This window comes from Grammomys surdaster, unplaced genomic scaffold, assembly GCF_004785775.1.
Source record: "Grammomys surdaster isolate TR1022 unplaced genomic scaffold, NIH_TR_1.0 130, whole genome shotgun sequence".
NCBI classification, from domain to species: Eukaryota; Metazoa; Chordata; class Mammalia; order Rodentia; family Muridae; genus Grammomys; species Grammomys surdaster.
In genome coordinates, this window is record NW_021604588.1 from 20,575,624 (window position 1) to 20,592,570 (window position 16,947).

At 41.7% G+C, this 16,947-nt stretch overlaps 1 protein-coding gene across 2 annotated transcripts in view; it reads left to right on the forward strand.

The window, feature by feature from the left end:
* Positions 1 to 16,947, forward strand: part of Ush2a (usherin) — a 668,288-nt gene that overhangs the window by 298,911 nt on the left and 352,430 nt on the right. For both annotated transcript variants that reach the window (XM_028760212.1, XM_028760216.1), the window contains 2 exons: positions 5,383 to 5,495; positions 7,482 to 7,646. In XM_028760212.1, the coding sequence (XP_028616045.1) occupies positions 5,383 to 5,495; positions 7,482 to 7,646 (278 nt within the window). The remainder of the gene's footprint in view (positions 1 to 5,382; positions 5,496 to 7,481; positions 7,647 to 16,947) is intronic.

The following is a 16,947-nucleotide window of genomic DNA, read 5'->3' on the forward strand; positions in this document are numbered from 1 at the left end:
ACTCAAAGCAAGGCTTTTAGGAATTCATTTAAGGATCAGAGAGGCTGTATTCAAGATTGGTTATTTGCTTAGGGTCAGAGAGAAGATATTTTGCCGCCTCTGTCAATAGCATAAGGGAAATTAAATACCTGTCCCAGGTGGGAGGACAGCAACATGGATGGTCAGATCTTCCTTGTGAGTCATGCTTGCTGGTAACCAGTCAAGAAGAAAGAAAACACTGAATGGTCATCCTAGGCCTCTTTCTGAAGGTCCCAGTCTGAAAGTTATTTAGGCACTTTGACAGACACTTTGCATCTCAAAGACGAAATGTAATGGGCAAATCCCCTTTGGAGCTAGGAAAGAATCACCACTCCACCCTAAAACAAGGATAACGCATTTTTTAAAAGTGTGATACAGAAGTCATGCAAACTTTCCACCAGGGATCTAAAGGCTGGCAAACCCCCAGAATTCAGCTCTCTTTTCCTCTCTGCCTTTGCTCTCTAGTCTCCATTCTGTATCTTTCTTTCTTGGAATTTATTATTTTCTCACCTGCTTAAAAGAGGAAAGGTGAATTCTTTGATAAATGGCCTGAAGGATGATGTAGTTTCTCTCCATGGTCCTTTAAGATCTCTAAACTTTTCTAGGAAGTATACCACAATTTGGAAAACCTCTCTTCCAAAACAGAAACTGGAAAAAGTATTTTTGCTGAGAGGTTAAAATGACCATCCTTCAAAGTTTTCTTTAATTAAATAGGCCTCCTGTAACCCTGGAATAGAACATGCATCTTATAAATTCTCATGTCTACATACTTTAATGATTTTAGGGAAACTTCACTGCTGTGTGATGAGTTCCTTACTTAGGGGAAGAATCTCATGGTACGTGTATGTTCTGCTTAGCCTTGTCAACTTGGCTGAACTTAGAGGAAGTTCTTGATGGAGGAATTATTTAAACCAGTTTGGCCTGTAGGCAAGTCTGATGGGGGCTGTCTTGGTTGCTAATTGAAATATTGATGTAAGAGGACAAAGCCCACTGTGGGCACCACCATTCCCTGGGCATAGAGCCTTGGCCTGTATAAGAAAGCTAGCCAATCATCTGCCTGCATGACCCAGCATGCAGTTTGCTTTCTTCCACAACTTTTGCTTTGAATATCTCTCCTGTCTTCTATCAATGATAGGTTGTGTGTGACCTATAAGTTGAAATAAATCATTTTTCCTGTGACAAGCTTTTGGTCACAACAACAGGATAGAACCAGAACAACATATATGCAAAGAGACTTAGTTAGTGGAAACAAGCCAGTGCTCGCAGAAACACTGAAGCTCACTTAGTGACAGGCTTTCCCGTGATCCTCTCTGACTATGTAAACCTGTCCTAAGAAGCCCATATAATGGCTGAAGTCCCACCATGGCACTTTAGCTCTGATTTAAGGAGCAATAATATCTCCAGTACATGATCTTGTAAGGAGCTTGTGTAAGGGCAGGCATCTGTGATTCTCTGTGATGATAGTACCATAATTCCTAACAGATATTCCTATAAAGCATGTTATATTACCAACCAGGATGCAAACTTGTGCCTTTTCTTAGTCAATATTGCTATGCCTGAACTAATGATGTCCACCTACAAGAGATTGTTTTTGTCATGTGATCATACATGAGCTTTATGTCCCAGCATACCTTGCTCATGTTGACAATACAAGTGTCATTCTCTGAGGCCTGCCTCACTTCCTATTGGTATTATTCGAATTCAGCCACATAAGCTATGGACACTCACGGTAGTGTTGCACTTCCCAACAAGAAAGATGAGTCCAAAATGTCATAAAGATGGAACTGCCAAATCACATGTACAGTGATGATTTCATTGTGACACTATAATTTGTATATCACAGTAGTAGTAGTGAGAAGTGGAATAATGGGAACTAGGGAGATGGAGAGATGGCTCAGTGGAAAGAGCTCACCATACAAGTATGAGGACCTGAGTGCAGACTCACTGCACCCAGACAAAGGTCAGGAAGCTGTAGCAATCCATCCGTGTATGATCCCAGTGGTCCGGAGGTAAGAACGGGAGCCAGATGGGCAAGCTAGTTAACTCGCCTAACAAAGTCAGCATGCTGTTAGTACAAGGAAGAGACCTTGCTCCAGTTGGTGAGGTGAAAAAATAGAAATGCTTGATGTTACTTCTGGCCTCCACATACACTCACAGACATACAGGTGCTTGCATTCATACACACATGTGAAGGGTAGGATGGAGACATGGATCAGTGGTTAAGATCATGTACTGCTCTTGCAAAGGAGCCTAGTTAAATTCCCAGCACCCATTTTAGATGACCCCAACAGCCTCTAAGGCCATCTTCACAGGCTCAATGCCTTCTTCTGGCCTCCACAGGCTCTTGCACACATGTAAACATAATCCCATGTGGAAACATACATAACTGTAATTTAAAGGAATCATAAATCTTTTTAAAAAATAGGGAAATAAAGAGCCAGAGGGGAAGGTCTGTGATATAACAGTTGTACAGTGTGCTTACATCCCAAGGGCTGCAAAATGAAAGGAATGCACAAGTGGTGCTATCTGTGGCTTGAAGCCAATTGAGTAGCACATGCCTTTAGGAAGACAGGTGAGGACGTCCACACTGCAGGTAGAAAAACAGAACCCTGGGGCAATGAAAAGTCCGCAGAGATTTTGGGGTTCCCTGCATGATAAGATTTGATAGATTAGAAAAATCCAAAAAAAAGAAAAAGACTTGAAGAGCTACTCTGGTAAAACAGCAGGCCCTTAAAAGTGTCCTTGGAGGAATCAGAGTCAATCAAGGGAAGAAACAAACTGTCTGAAATTAAACAGCTCAGGGCATTCCAATGACACCAGGGATGCAGAGAAAGCTCATGTCTAGTATAGTCAGAGAACGAATGAACATGGCTTACTTGGTTTTGGATTTAAAAGATGATGACTTATCTTTGAAAAACTGAAGTCATTCAGAGGCAATGGAGGCAGGAGCTGAGTTGTAGCCATAGTAGGAGTTAGACAAAAGCTATTCTGAACTAGCATTCTCTGCACACAAAGTTATGCTGGGGACTCTATGTGTCTGAACTGCTAAATCTCGTTAGTAAACTTGTGAGGTAAATACTACACTATCCCACCACATAGACCACTCCTGAGGCCTCTCCAACAAGACAGAGATTGTTCATGTAAATATGAGAAGACTAAAGCGATGAGGCCTGGTTAGGTACACAGAATTCATCAGGCACCCCAGCCTAAGCTACTGTTCATTCCCCTTTTGCTATATGATAAGGGTCACTATGTAATTGGGTTAGCTCAGGTGGGATGAGAGGCAACTTCTTGAACATATGGAACTCAGAAGACAGGTCATGACTACTGGAACATGCAAGAGCAAATGGCAGTCCCAATGGCAGGATGGAGGGAAAGTAGAGGCTGTACCACAAAGTAGTTTCAAAATTAGAAAGATGCCAACATGTAGTGTGTGTGTGTGTGTGTGTGTGTGTGCACATGCTTGTGCACTAGCTCACTGTCTTGCTGCTTTTGGCCATAACTGAGAAGAGTGTACCAAGTGGTTGAGTATTTCCCAACGGATGCACTGCAGGGAGCTGTGTAGCCACTGAAATGAAGACTGGAGATAAACACTAAGGCTCATGGGTGAGAACAAGATGCAAAAGGGAACCGGGGCTCACCATCTTTGTTCATTTCTTCTTCTTGCTCTCTCCAGTAATTCCAGTCCTCTGTTGGGGAGGACAAAGACACATGCACACCTGTTAAAATCTGTGCTCGAGTTGGGCTGGGGAGGTACTTAACACAAGCATATGTTTGTAATCCTAGTGCAGGCAAGGCAGAGACAAGAGGATTCTTGAGGTTCATTGACCAGAGAGTCTAACTTAATTGGCAAATTCCAGGTACATGAGAAAGCTTTTCTTAAAAATCGAGATTAGAACAAGTGAAAAAGACAGGCAAGATGACCTCCAGTCTTCACAAGCATGTATACACACGCACACACACACACACACATACACACACACAAATACATACACATACAAACACATATACACACAAGAATACATACATAAATGCATACAACCAAACACATACACACATGCAAATGCACACACATACAAATACACACATGCAAACATACATACACACAAATACACAACCAAACACATACACACACACAAACACACGTATACACAAGTATACATACACACAGAAATACGTACTCATACAAATACAAACACTCACACAAATGCACATAACCAAACACATAGACACACAAATACACACATACACACACAAACACACATACCCACATGAATACATACACACACAAATACATATGCACACAAATGCATACACATATGAATACACAAACCAAACCCACAAACACACACACTCACACACACACACACACACACACACACACACACAAATACATACACACAAGTAATAAAGTGTTTAAAGGGTGCCATCTCTCACCAGTGTTGCACCTTGGAGCACTAACGTATTCTTTAGGTTACTGAAGGCTTAGTCAATAAAGATGACAAAGACCGGGCTACCTTTTTACAGTCAACCGTTTGGATCAAAGATTGCCCTAAGAACATCCAGTAGGAGAAACCAGAGCAAATGCATTAATTTATTTGTTATGTCTCTAATCCATAAGACTCACTGACTAAAAAGTTTTTCTTTAGTTCTATCAGTAGACAAAAGGTGTTTTCGGGCCTATAGAAACTTTCAATTGCTGAAAAAAAATCTTACACATCGCCTGCAAAGCCAGGTTAATTCAAGACCTCCCCGTGCAATGCTTCCATTTGAGACAGGTGTCTTAATTAAATAAACTAATAATTTTCGCAAGTAGAAGTAGAAAAGCATAATTATCCAATTTACTAATTGTTCCATTGTGTGAATTTGCATACTTTGTTTTGCCTGCCACACAAACAGTTTGTCTCAGTGTAGCCTACCGTTGGAATAATGGAACCCCTCTTGGGAGGAGCATTTTCTAAAGTGTACTAACAAACTGCACATGGGGCTTTTTAGTTAAATATGGTCGGAAAGTGCCAGGTTCAAGCAAATTGAATCATTTTTGTTTCTGTGGGAGGTTCAAGCCCTGTAATGAAGCCTTATGCAGGAATGGTTTCTCGGTTTCACAAGCACCAATACCGTGTTGTTAGTGCTATCTTGGCAGTGAAGGTCTTTGCTCATGAGTTACCCTCTTCAACACTCAGTAAGTGAGAAAAACAAAACAAAACAAAAGCTATACATTATGGCTTCGCCTCCCCCCCTCTCTCTCTTTCTCTCTTTCTCACCTCATATCTGTACCTTTTTCTCTTTCCCTGTGTCTCCCCCTTTCTCTCACATACAATCTAGCAAACATGTAAACCTCTTGTGTCCCCCTTTCATCCTAAGCATATCGACAGGACCCCATCCCTTCCACAGCTATGCAGTAACCCTGACTGCTTGTTCTAGGGTGGGCTGCACCGAAAGCTCACATGAATTGAGCATCTCCACTCCACAAGAAGGTAAAGTAATTTCAAAGGTCTTGACTTCCACATTTCAGTCATGAATAATAAAACAGGAGAAGAGCTAAATGCTGCGAGGCCATTTGCTGGAAAACCCCGACCTAATTTGATGACAAAGTGCATTGCCAGGCCATAATTGCTCCCATTTTTTGGGGGGGTGCGAAAATGAATCAAACTCCATAGCCTTTAATGACATGCATCTTTAATAGCTGTAATGCAGATTAATGGGCTTTTTAATTGCTGTTACATTGTTCATGCAAGAGCCTTGTCATTAATATGGAGCATCTGAAAGATTAATGAAAGCTTCCTCATTTTACTATGGCTCAGAAGTAAATCTAGAGACAGTCTGACTAAAAAGAATTGATTGTATGGCACAGTATGAAATTGAGAATCAAACGGTTGATTTCCATGGTCTCTTTTAACTGCTAAACACCAGCATGGGCAATGACTTCAAGAAGACAGTGCCTCCACATGCCAAACAGAGGCACAATTAATCCCTGTTCCTTTCCTCCCTCTTGAGTCTCTCTCCTGTTGTTCTTGGGATGTGCAAACTGTTGGTCTGAATTAATGTTTTAGAAAACATGGGTGAGGGCGGCAGTAGGGAAGAGAAAACACCTCAGGACTCCAAAAGTAAAAGCTTTGCTCAAACATCCAAACACACCTCCTCAAGAAACACAAGCTCTAGGAATGCTGAAGGAGCTGCTACTTCCTATTGCTGTCTCCTGTATGCTGCCTCGTAGGAAAGGCATTTAGACTTGAAAGCTTGGTCTTCAGGGCAAAAGTTAGTCTGCAAGATAGCTCTCTCTCTCTCTCTCTCACTCTTTCTCTTGCTCTCTCTCACTCTCTTGCTCTCTCTCGCTCTCTCTCACTCTCTCTTCTTCCCCTCTGTCTCTCTTCTGCTTCTCCTCCTCCTCCCTCCCCCATGCCATGCTTCCCTAAAACCTCCTTTCCTCTTTCTCCTTTTGCATCTCTTTACAAACCCCATTTGCATAGGAAATGTGTTACAAGTGTTAGAAGAGAGATGGTGAGAGGCAGGCAGAAGCCCATATGATGACATGAGAAGAAAGAGAGGATTTCGTGACATCTTTCTTGAGATCCTCTATTTCGTTTCATGCTTGCTCTGGACCAGAGTCCACTCCCCCTGCTGCACTGTCAGAAGCACCCACTACCCCTGTCTACTCTATTGAAGTGGCATTGTCTTCTGGGGCACAGCATTAGAATCCTGTTTTAAAGTCACTTCTACCGGCCTTCATCTGAGAAGTCTCCCACTGCTTCCTCTCCATCTACTTGTCTAGACTTTGCCCGATATTCCTCACTTCTGCTTCACAACCATTGCACCACGGGATTGGCCACTCATCTAGTGCCATTCCTTCGTCATTCTGTGAGCAATTCCCAAATCGCTTTTCCAAGGAGCCAAGCCTAATATGCAGAACAGTGTTTCTGTTTCTGCTTAGTTTTTGTTTTGTTTTGTTTTGTTTTTAATCTTCTGCTATTTCAATTCACTGGCTAGTGTAAATAAATCCTTTTCAACAGTCTAGTTTCAATATACAACTGATTCAAGTGTCCATTTCCAGGCCATTCCTGTAGTTGGAGAGTTTTTAAGGTTTCCCAGTTAGAAACTGCTCACCAGTGTTCCCAGAGTCACACACATGCTCCACCAAGCCAGGCACAATGATCTGCTCTAACAGGCTCTGCCCCATGAGGACATAATGGGTTAACAATACTTTTGATGAAGAAACCCAACTGCCAACTGTCAGTCAACTGAACGAGGGTAGGAACTCCCTATCCATCACAGATGCAAATTCTCAGAAATTCAGGACAGTTATTTAGCACCCTTCCTAAAGCAATTACTGACAAGCTGCCTGTGAGTCAGGAACACTTCCATGCACAGGACTACAGCTTTAGCCCATGATTTATTGGTTTGGGTCTGAAAAGTTTTACTTACAAAAGTAAACTAAAATTAGACTCTATTTTATTCCTCCACAGCACCTCAGGAGGTCCAGGCACCAGTCGTCACCGTGGCCTTTCCCAATTCCTTGTCATTCTTCTGGAGTCCACCCAGACAAGCAAATGGGATTATTACACAGTACTCCCTATACGTGGATGGGAGGCTGGTCTACACAGGCAAGGGACAGAGCTACACAGTCACAGGTAGGCCATCAGTCACCATCAGGTAATAGATTCACAAATATCCTTTCTAGATGAGCACTACATGTATTTTTCTGAATCAGGTGACTGACCTTTGCCTCCTTGGGACTTCAAGGGGAGCCTTGAGACTGTATTAGCCCAGAGGTTTCTGGATCCCACAGACCATGTGTTTGAATCTGAGTGTCAGTGTGACCCCATCCACATGGGTCTGTGATCTGACTGAATTGGAGACATCTTTAACCATCTCCATGATCACATGGCTACTTATTTGAAATATGCCTGCATGGATAATAATTTGAAGATGCAGAAGAATGGCTTGGTATAGCTCAAATCTTAAACCATTTGAAACAAAACATATATCACAGGGCCAGAATATCTGGCACATGAGAAAAATGAAACGAAAAACTTTCTAACTGCCAGAGGCTCACGATGAGCGCCATCTGGCATTTGCATTGTGTTTAGGGTGCTCGGTGTCTACCCAGACTAGTCACGTGATTATATTGTTGTCTTGCTGTGTTAGACAATGGGGATAGAGTATTACTCAACTGTTGATTGATTTCGATTTCGACATTGAGGTCTAGAGATACTGAGTTTTGTGAAAGATTAAAACAAGTTCCAGTCAAACTTAGAATTAGATATCAAGGCTTCACTTATTCGCATGAAAGCTGAGCACTAAGATGACAGATGTAAGCAGTATGCTCCTCCTTCCCTGGTATTCCTGGCTTTCTGGGACACATTCAGATCCCAGTGTGAGGTACTGCTGGGCAGTTGTATTCTCCCTTATATATTTTTCTCCTCTTTAGTGTGAGAACATGTAGCAGACAAGAGCTGTGACTTTTGTATTTTATTCAGAATTAGATGGACATCTGTGATATTTATTTCACAAGATGGATGTAGTCCCCATTTTACAGGTCAGGAAACTGAGATACAGAAGGATTAAGGTTGCACAGCCAGTAAGTGACAGACATGGATACCGACCGAAGCAGTCTAGCTAGCTGAAGTCTGTGGACTTATGTGATGTCTTCTCTGAGTTGTCAGTTCTGTATCCATAACAGAAACATAGTAGTTAACCCTCCCTGTCAGCTGGACTGAATACAGAATCACCTAGGCAACACAGCACTGGGTGTATTTGTGAAGGTCTTGCAGAGAAACTTAGCTGAGAAAGGAACCACAAGCCAAAATGTAGCTTTGAGATGTGTTCCCTAGGGTTACACCCAAGACTTAATAAAAACAAAAGGAGAAAAAGCCAGATGAATGCTGCCTTCCTCCATTTCCTAACGTCCACAAGCTGCCCAATATCCTACCTGCCATGCCATCCCTGTGGTGATGACTTTCCTACCAACATCCATGAGCCAAGATAAACCCATTCTTCCTCTCCTAGTTAGGGTTTCACTTGCTGTGAAGAGACTTCAGGACCATGGGAGCTGTTATAAAGAAAAATATTTAAATGGGGCAGCTTAGAGTTTCATAAGTTTAGACCATTATCATCATGTCAGGAAGCATGGCAGCATCCAGGCTGACACTGTGCTAGGGAAGAAACTGAGAGAAAATATTTCATAAATGATAATTATTAAGACACATCAGAGAACTTTACACATGGAGTAATGGATGAAGTACTTTTTCAGGATCAAAATATATTGTTGTTCATGAAAGGAAACCAAACTTTCTGTCCATATGTGTACCTGTCGTCTCCTGGAAGAACTTTTCTTGTGACACCTGAGAGACTGAATGCATTTATAGCCCCTTAGTGGGCTTTTCAATTTTTTGTAGCATTTTTCATTATTTTGAATGATTGTTTCTTATTCTAAGATATGAATTCAAGAGGCTATGAATGTGTCTGCTTTGCTCAGTGCTGTATAAACAAAACCTACTCCAGACAGGATATCAGTTCAGCAGTAGCAGAGGAACAATCAAGGAGTCATCTGACTGTTTGGAAGAAAGAAAGTAGATAGCAAGGACTAGTTCAGTTGCTCAAGTGAGCTGATGGCTCTGGGTTCACTCCTCAGCACCACTTCAACCTGGAGGCCTGAATATGCCTGGAATTCCACACACAGAGGATACAGCAGGAGGCTCAGAAGCTGAAGGTCTTCATCAGCTGAATTTGAGACTGAGCTAGACTACGAGTGTTCTTGTTTCAAATGAAAAAGGGAGAGGACAACGCACCAAAGTGGACCTGATGGAGAGTAGACACATAGGGCAGGAAATCCAGACAAGAAAAGAAAGAAGGGTTGTAGCCATACACAAAGCATCAAAGAGTCACACATAACACAAGCCGAGTCAGTCACACAGAGCACTTCAGCTCTATGAACCAAAGTGGCACACAAGACACTGTAGGCTGGGGATATTTTGCAGATATGCAAAGTTACCATCATTTACAAAGCCAGAAGAAAAGCTATGTGGGTAGAGAAGGGCTAAAGAGACCATACCAGTTTCTAACACCACCTGCAAAACTATAGCGGCTTCTATAAATGTTGGAATGGCCATGGACCTTTAGCAGAAGATTTCAGAAATGGTGGAGTGGACCGCAACAGCAGGCAGCACCCTATGTGCTCCTAACACCTGCACTTCTCAGGCTCACCTTCCTTCTCCAGTAGCAAGTTCCTCAGTGGGGTTAGTCTGTGTGTCCAGTTTAAAAAACGGTATCTCTAGTGTCACCTATCGAATGTCTATAGATTCCTCACAGATAGCTGTATTCCATGTTGTCACCCCCAAATAGCTGAAGACAGGAAGCATTCTGAGATTTCACTGTCATTCGCTGTGAAGAGGAAGATACAGGTCAGGTTGGAAGATCGATCCGAGCCTTCTGATCTTTATTAGCATTTATTTTTCAGCAGTTCTTTGAGAGTTTCATATGTGTCTTGAGGATTCTTGCTTCTCTCCTCTTCCCTGTCCCCTTATTCATTCCTTCTTTCTTATCCATCCAACTCTGTCTCCTTTATAACCTTCAAAACCAATTTTTGCAGCCCAAATACTCTTGGGTGTGTGGACTTCCACCTGAATGTGGTCGACTTACCAGAGGCCATCTCCTCCTCTCCGAGAAGCTACCTGCTGCCAAAGCTATGTGGCTTAGGGTAGAGTAGAAGGCCGAGTTCCTATCTCCACACTAAGATCTTGTCTGGTTTGGGCTCTCACAGGCCTTGTGCATGCTGTTGAACACTATGAGTTCATATGTGTAGCATCCTACTGTGTCCAGAAGACGGTTTCCCTCGTTGTCATCCTCTACTTCTGCCCATCACATTCTTTCTCTCTTTTTTGCTGTAGTGATCACTGAGCCTTTGCAGGATGGGTTGGGTATGCGTGTTCCTGTTAGAGCTGAGCGTTTGCAGTCTCTTGTTCTCTGTGCCTCGGCCATCTGTAGGTCACTGTGTGAACCACCATCTGCTGCAGGGAGAAGCATCTCGGGTGCAATGAGAGATGCGCTGAGCTCTGGATGCAATCATAGATCCATGAGAAGCTGGTTTAATTCTCAGTGGTAAAAGGTTCCCCTAGATCCTGGACCTGTCTAACCACAGGTTCTTCACCTAATAATGCTGCCGGGAATCAGTTTTATCTTATGGAGTAGCATACCTTTGGCTCCATTCAGTTAACATACCTCATGTTCAACAATAGACTCTATTGTAGGCTCAAAGAATAAATTCCATCAAAAAGGAACCAAGAAGCAAAGAGATGTCACTCACTATACCAATAGCTGACAAAACTGACTCAAAACAAAAAAGGTAAAAAAAAAAAGAGAAAGAAAAAATCAGAGGAGATGAGGAGGGATATTTCATATTTCTCTAACTTGATAGTAAGCAAAACTGAAGCCCGGTAAACCGAGAAAGTCAGTAACTGGATAAACCAAGTTGAATGTGGCTTTGCATGGTCCCAGGGTTTGTGCTTTTTATGTGTGTTTGTTCTAACTTATAGATCTAACAGGGGGAAAGAACCTGATAGCAGTCCCTGGGACACCCACGTTCATCGTCTAAGCTACACAATAAATACCATAGCCTGGGGGGCGCTACACAGTTGAAAGCACTCCTCACAGAGGAATGCCAAATCCTAGGTCTGGGTTGTCAGCAGGGTCCCTTTGTTCCTAGATGTTTCTGTTTGCCATGAGGCAGATAACCTTCTTAGTGTCCTCACTGGGCCTTTCCTAGGTTGCTGTCACCTCTTCTTCCTGTTGGGTCAGCAGTAACTTAATTAGGTCTGCAAGTCTATGACCTCATTTAATAAAGTTCTTGTCCCTAAATACAGTCAAGTTAGATGCTAGGATTTGTTGTGGATTAGTACAATTTTGGGTCCCTACATACCATCACATCCTTAATTTAAAAAAAAAAGACAAAACACTGCAGAATACATTTTTTAAAATATTTTTATGTAGTAATTTCACTTTATACATGTTACCATTTTGCCTGTCTGAATATATGTGTACCAGGTACATGTCTGGTATGTGAGGTACCCAGAAGAGGGTGTCGAGTCTCAGAACCTGGAATTACAGGTGGTTGCAAGCATTGTGTGGGTGCTGGAAATTGAACCCAGGTCCTTTGAAAGAGCAACAAGTCCTCTTGGCTACTGTGCTTTCTCTCTTGCACCCTGTTTCAGGAATACTTTAATAACATACTTCATCTAAGATAGTCACGTGAGCACATAGAGCCATATCAACATTAGTCTTTGTAAAAACTGCTGTGATAAATATTGTATGTAGATATTAATGTGCTACGCTTTAAAGGGGGAACAAATGAGTTGAAGACCGTTATCTCTTCTGACAATTTCATACTTCTATATACTGAGCTTATTCCCACCCCTTCTGCTAGAGCTGATTCTTTCTTTCCAGCCCTCTCTACTTTCATGTCTTTTTTTTTTTTTTTTTACTTTTATAAACAGGTTGGCTCTACATTGTCACCTAATTTCCAGACAATTCATCAGTGGTGAATATTGTTTTCAAATAGTGTTTATTTTTACTAACAAAAAAATGTCTAATAATTATTTTCATGTGTAACTTCTGGTTCAACCAGCTGCATTTCTGGGCTATTATTATTATTTATTAATTAATATAATTTATTGTTTTAATAGTAATTATTTATTATTCTTATTGTATTTTACTTCAAAACATCACATTACTCCTGATGAGCAAAAACATTAATAGGAAAAGAGAATTTTTGAAATTTCATTAAGGACAATGATTCATAACGTTTTCTTGGCCACAGCCAATGGCATTTTAAACTTTTTTGCTTTCTACTGCATAAAAAACTTCCTCCATAACATGATGCAAGGCCCTTCCTAACTATTCAAAGTGTCGATGGTTCTCCCCACTCCTCCACTTGTCCCTAGCTTCTCTTAATGTCTGCAGTTGAGCAAGCAAACCCCTAGCATGCATAGAGAATGGGCCTAGCTGGCAAGGGAGATTGAGGTTGAAACAGGCCATTCCACCTGGTAGCCACTTAGCCTCTGGGTGCTCTGAGTTTTTTCTTCTTCCTCTTAAATATGAAGCATTAAAAGTCAGTAGCACCGCTGCTCCTTGGGTCAGTACAAACTATATTTAAAAATGTGCACAGTTCGAGTTTCTGCCTTGCATAGGCCATAAGCTTGTAGTACACTGGGTCAGCTCTGACACTGAAAAATGAATCCAGTTAGGGAACCTCCCGAAGGCTGTTGATGTTTGCTATAATAAATAGCACACACTTTAAGTCAAACTTTTTCATTCCATATTCAAAGGTAATGGATTTTTTGTAACCATAGTAACCTTGGTGTATTTCTGGATAAATACATGAGGTATATACATTCTGGTTTTATTTTTGAATATAAACTACCACATTATGTATTACTAATAATATGAAAAATAGGATGTAGGTTAGTGTAATGACAGCTTAAACTAGTATGCATTTTTCTTCTGCAAAAAATAAATATTTATCAAAAGTAAGGGTTCAATTAATTTCCCCCCAGTTTTGTGGTATTCTGGTGGTGCCATTTATCTTTCCTGCAAGATATCCATTAATCTCTTATTTCTGTCCCATGACAGATTTTTTTAAAGAATTTTGAGTTAAAAGCAATTGTGCTTTTAAAACTTCTGATTAAAAGCATTATCAAAAGATTGAAGAACTCTTATTGATAACACTAGCAAGGCTACAGTGAGCCACTTGGGTTGGGTGTGTGTGTGTGTGTGTGTGTGTGTGTGTGTGTTACATCTGTGACTAGGTAGAATATAGGAGTCCTCGGTGAGAGCATTCAACATCCCAGAACTGCTCAGAGTTAAGGCCAGATGGTGTGGTGATGGATGGTGACAATCCAAACGGTAGCCAACCAGATCATTCTCATTGTAAAGGGGCACCCTACCAGAAACAGACAATCCTCAAGAAGTTTGAAGGAATGTTTCAGAGAAGCCCTTAGGACCTTGAAGGACAGGGACAGCATGTCGTTGGAAGTCAGAAGGATATCAAAAAAACTGGTCAGAAAGTTGTCAGGGCCCTGCTACCCTAGAGGCAGCAAGAAGGAAGCCTGAAGCAGTTCTGTTGACATATCTGCTGGTCTTGGTTGACACAACCCAAACTATGGTAGCTGGTAGTTTCTAGACCACCAATGGAGAAATGGCAGTGAGGACTCTTTAATAAGTAAAGGTACCTGGCATCAGTTATAACACATGCGCTTGCTCAGGCCCGCATCTTAAGTTACCTTTGCTGTGATAAAACACCATAGGTTAGACAACTTAAGGAAGAAAGAGCTTCTTGTGGCTTACAGTTCCTAAGGGATAAGAGTCCATGATGGTTGGGACAGCAAGGCAGTGGATAGCAGGCATGGTGGCTGGAGCAGAAGGCTGAGAGCTCAGACCTTTCTCTTTTCAGAATTTAATTGAATTATTTTTGGCATATTCACTTTACATCCCATTCACTGTCTCCTCCCAGATACCCTCTCCCACAACCCTTCCCCAATTTTCTCTTGCTTCTCTTCGGAGAAGGTCAGGGCTCCCTGGGTACCCCACCCCCACCCCCGCAGCTGGAACGTCAAGTCTCTGCGAGGCTAGCTGCTTTCTCTCACACTGAGGCCAGACAAGGCAGCCCAGCTAGAACATATCACATGTACAAGCTATAGCTTTTGGGATAGCCCCTACTCCAGTTGTTTAAGACCTGCATGAAGACCAAGCTGCACATCTGCTGCATATGTGCAGAGAGACCTAGGTTCATCCTGTGTATGTTCTTTGGTAGGTGGTTCAAATTCTGAGAGCCCTAAAGGTCCAGGGAGAGAGAGAAAAGAGATGAGACCTTGAAAATCTTGGAGAGGTGGAAGAAAGGTCAGAGGAGGTGGGGAAGGGATGTTGGGTGAAATTCTGATAAAGTCAGGTAGTTAAGTATTTATATCCTTAACCTCCTAAAAGTGCCGTGACTTTTCTTTGATCTTATTTTTCAAGGTCAAATGGTACCACATATAAAAAACAAACTAGAAACGTTCATCTTGAATGTACCAAACACTTCAGTCTTACGACAAGGAATTTATTGTCTATAGAGGCTGTGTTCTTTTTGACACAATAAAAAATAAAAAAATTAAAGGTTAGGTTCCTTTAGCCAAGTGTTAGATGGAACTTCATCAATACTCTACAAATTTGAGCAACATGATATCGATGCTATTGGTTTATATGGATATAGTAACACTTTTCTAGTAGTTTCTTGAGGCAGACCTTGAACTCATTATGTAGTTGAGGATGGCCTAAAATTCCTATTATGCCTGCTTCTACCTCCCCTGTGCTGGTATTGGAGTCATATGGAACCATGAATTCTTTATGCAGTACTGGGGACCAACCCGGGCCTCATGCATTCTGGGGAGGCACTCTAGTGTCTGAGTTGAATCCCTTGCCCTGGTCTTAGAGTTTGAATACAGCAGTACAGTGGTACTCCTTGCCCATATTATTACAGACAGGAATCCTGCTAAAAGGCTTGGGCCTTGGCCCCAAGTCTGAGTATTAATAAGGCAGAACAAGTGTGGGTAGTCAGACAAGATCATGACGGCTTTGATAAGTCACAGGGTACCTTCCCTTATGCCATAGAATACATGGAAGAAAAAAAGTTGTGAAAAGTATCTGGAACCTTTACGAGTCAAGTTCTAAAGCAATTAACTCTGTGAACGAAGGCCCCACAGCAGTTTCTCAGGATGTGGTTATATACCTTGGCATCTTGGGTTCATGCTTCCTTCCAAAAAGTCACATTCACTGAGAGGCACAGAATCAAAAGAAATAAGGGAGTATGTATAGAGTGTTTAATGACCCCTCAAGCTTAGCTGTACACGCTGCAATTTATATTTTAAGATCCACTCCCTTATTCACACATGAAGTGTTGACTGAAGTCTCATGCTCCTAGGTGGTATGAAAGGATTCTTGTGTAGGAAGGACTTTAGAGGCATCATGGAAGTGGTAGCAAGTTGCAAGAGCAGTCCAGTCCAATGCAGAGGTGGTGGTACAAGGTGACCTATTGAGACATTGACAAATAGAGCCTGCCAATTACTTTAATTTGTGATTGTTAATTCAGAGTGCCTTCCAGAAGAGTGTGTGTTAAGGAGACAGCTTGGTGAATATTCGTGGCTGACTGTAATATCCACAGCCATTTTCCAAACCAATCAACAGCATTATCAACACTGTAGAACAACCAGCTTTGTACAGCAGTCAGGTCTTGTCTGCTACAGCTTAGATAGGTTGTGTGCTTAATATGAGTAGAGCCAATTGTAGTTTGAGGATTTCACTGGCCAAGTTTGAATGTTGGGTGGAGAGTAAATCAGTCAGGTAGTCTTTTTTATTGTGGTACCCACAGACCAGAACCTTTGCTGACTCCAAGCAGAGTCTGCTAAGAGAGTACTTGTTCTTCAAATCTACTGAAATTGTGTAAAGTGAGACATATGTTTTCCTCTTCTAGATCTAATCTAATCATCATGTTTCAGCTAGGTACTCAGAACAAGCATGATAAGTCACCAGCCTATGTACAGCTGCAGAGGAGCCAAGCCCACTGTCCTCAATGTTCAATAATAGAATATTGTGACCGTAGGCTTACAATGATGGAGCCTAAGTCTAATCTAGAGACATGATAAACAGGCATTCTAACATACAGGATGTGATATGTATGTCCTTTAGTGACATATAGATGTGATTGCATATGAGTATATGGATGAATGCATGTGACATTTGCATTTACATGTGGGAGATACACTCCTAAGCATGAAGAGTTTTCTCCTAGTGATAGGATTTTAGCACTTGCTTTTTCTTATCCTTCCCTTCCTTCTTCTCTTCTCTTCTCTTCTCTTCTCTTCTCTTCTCTTCTCTTCTCTTCTCTTCTCTTCTCTTCTCTTC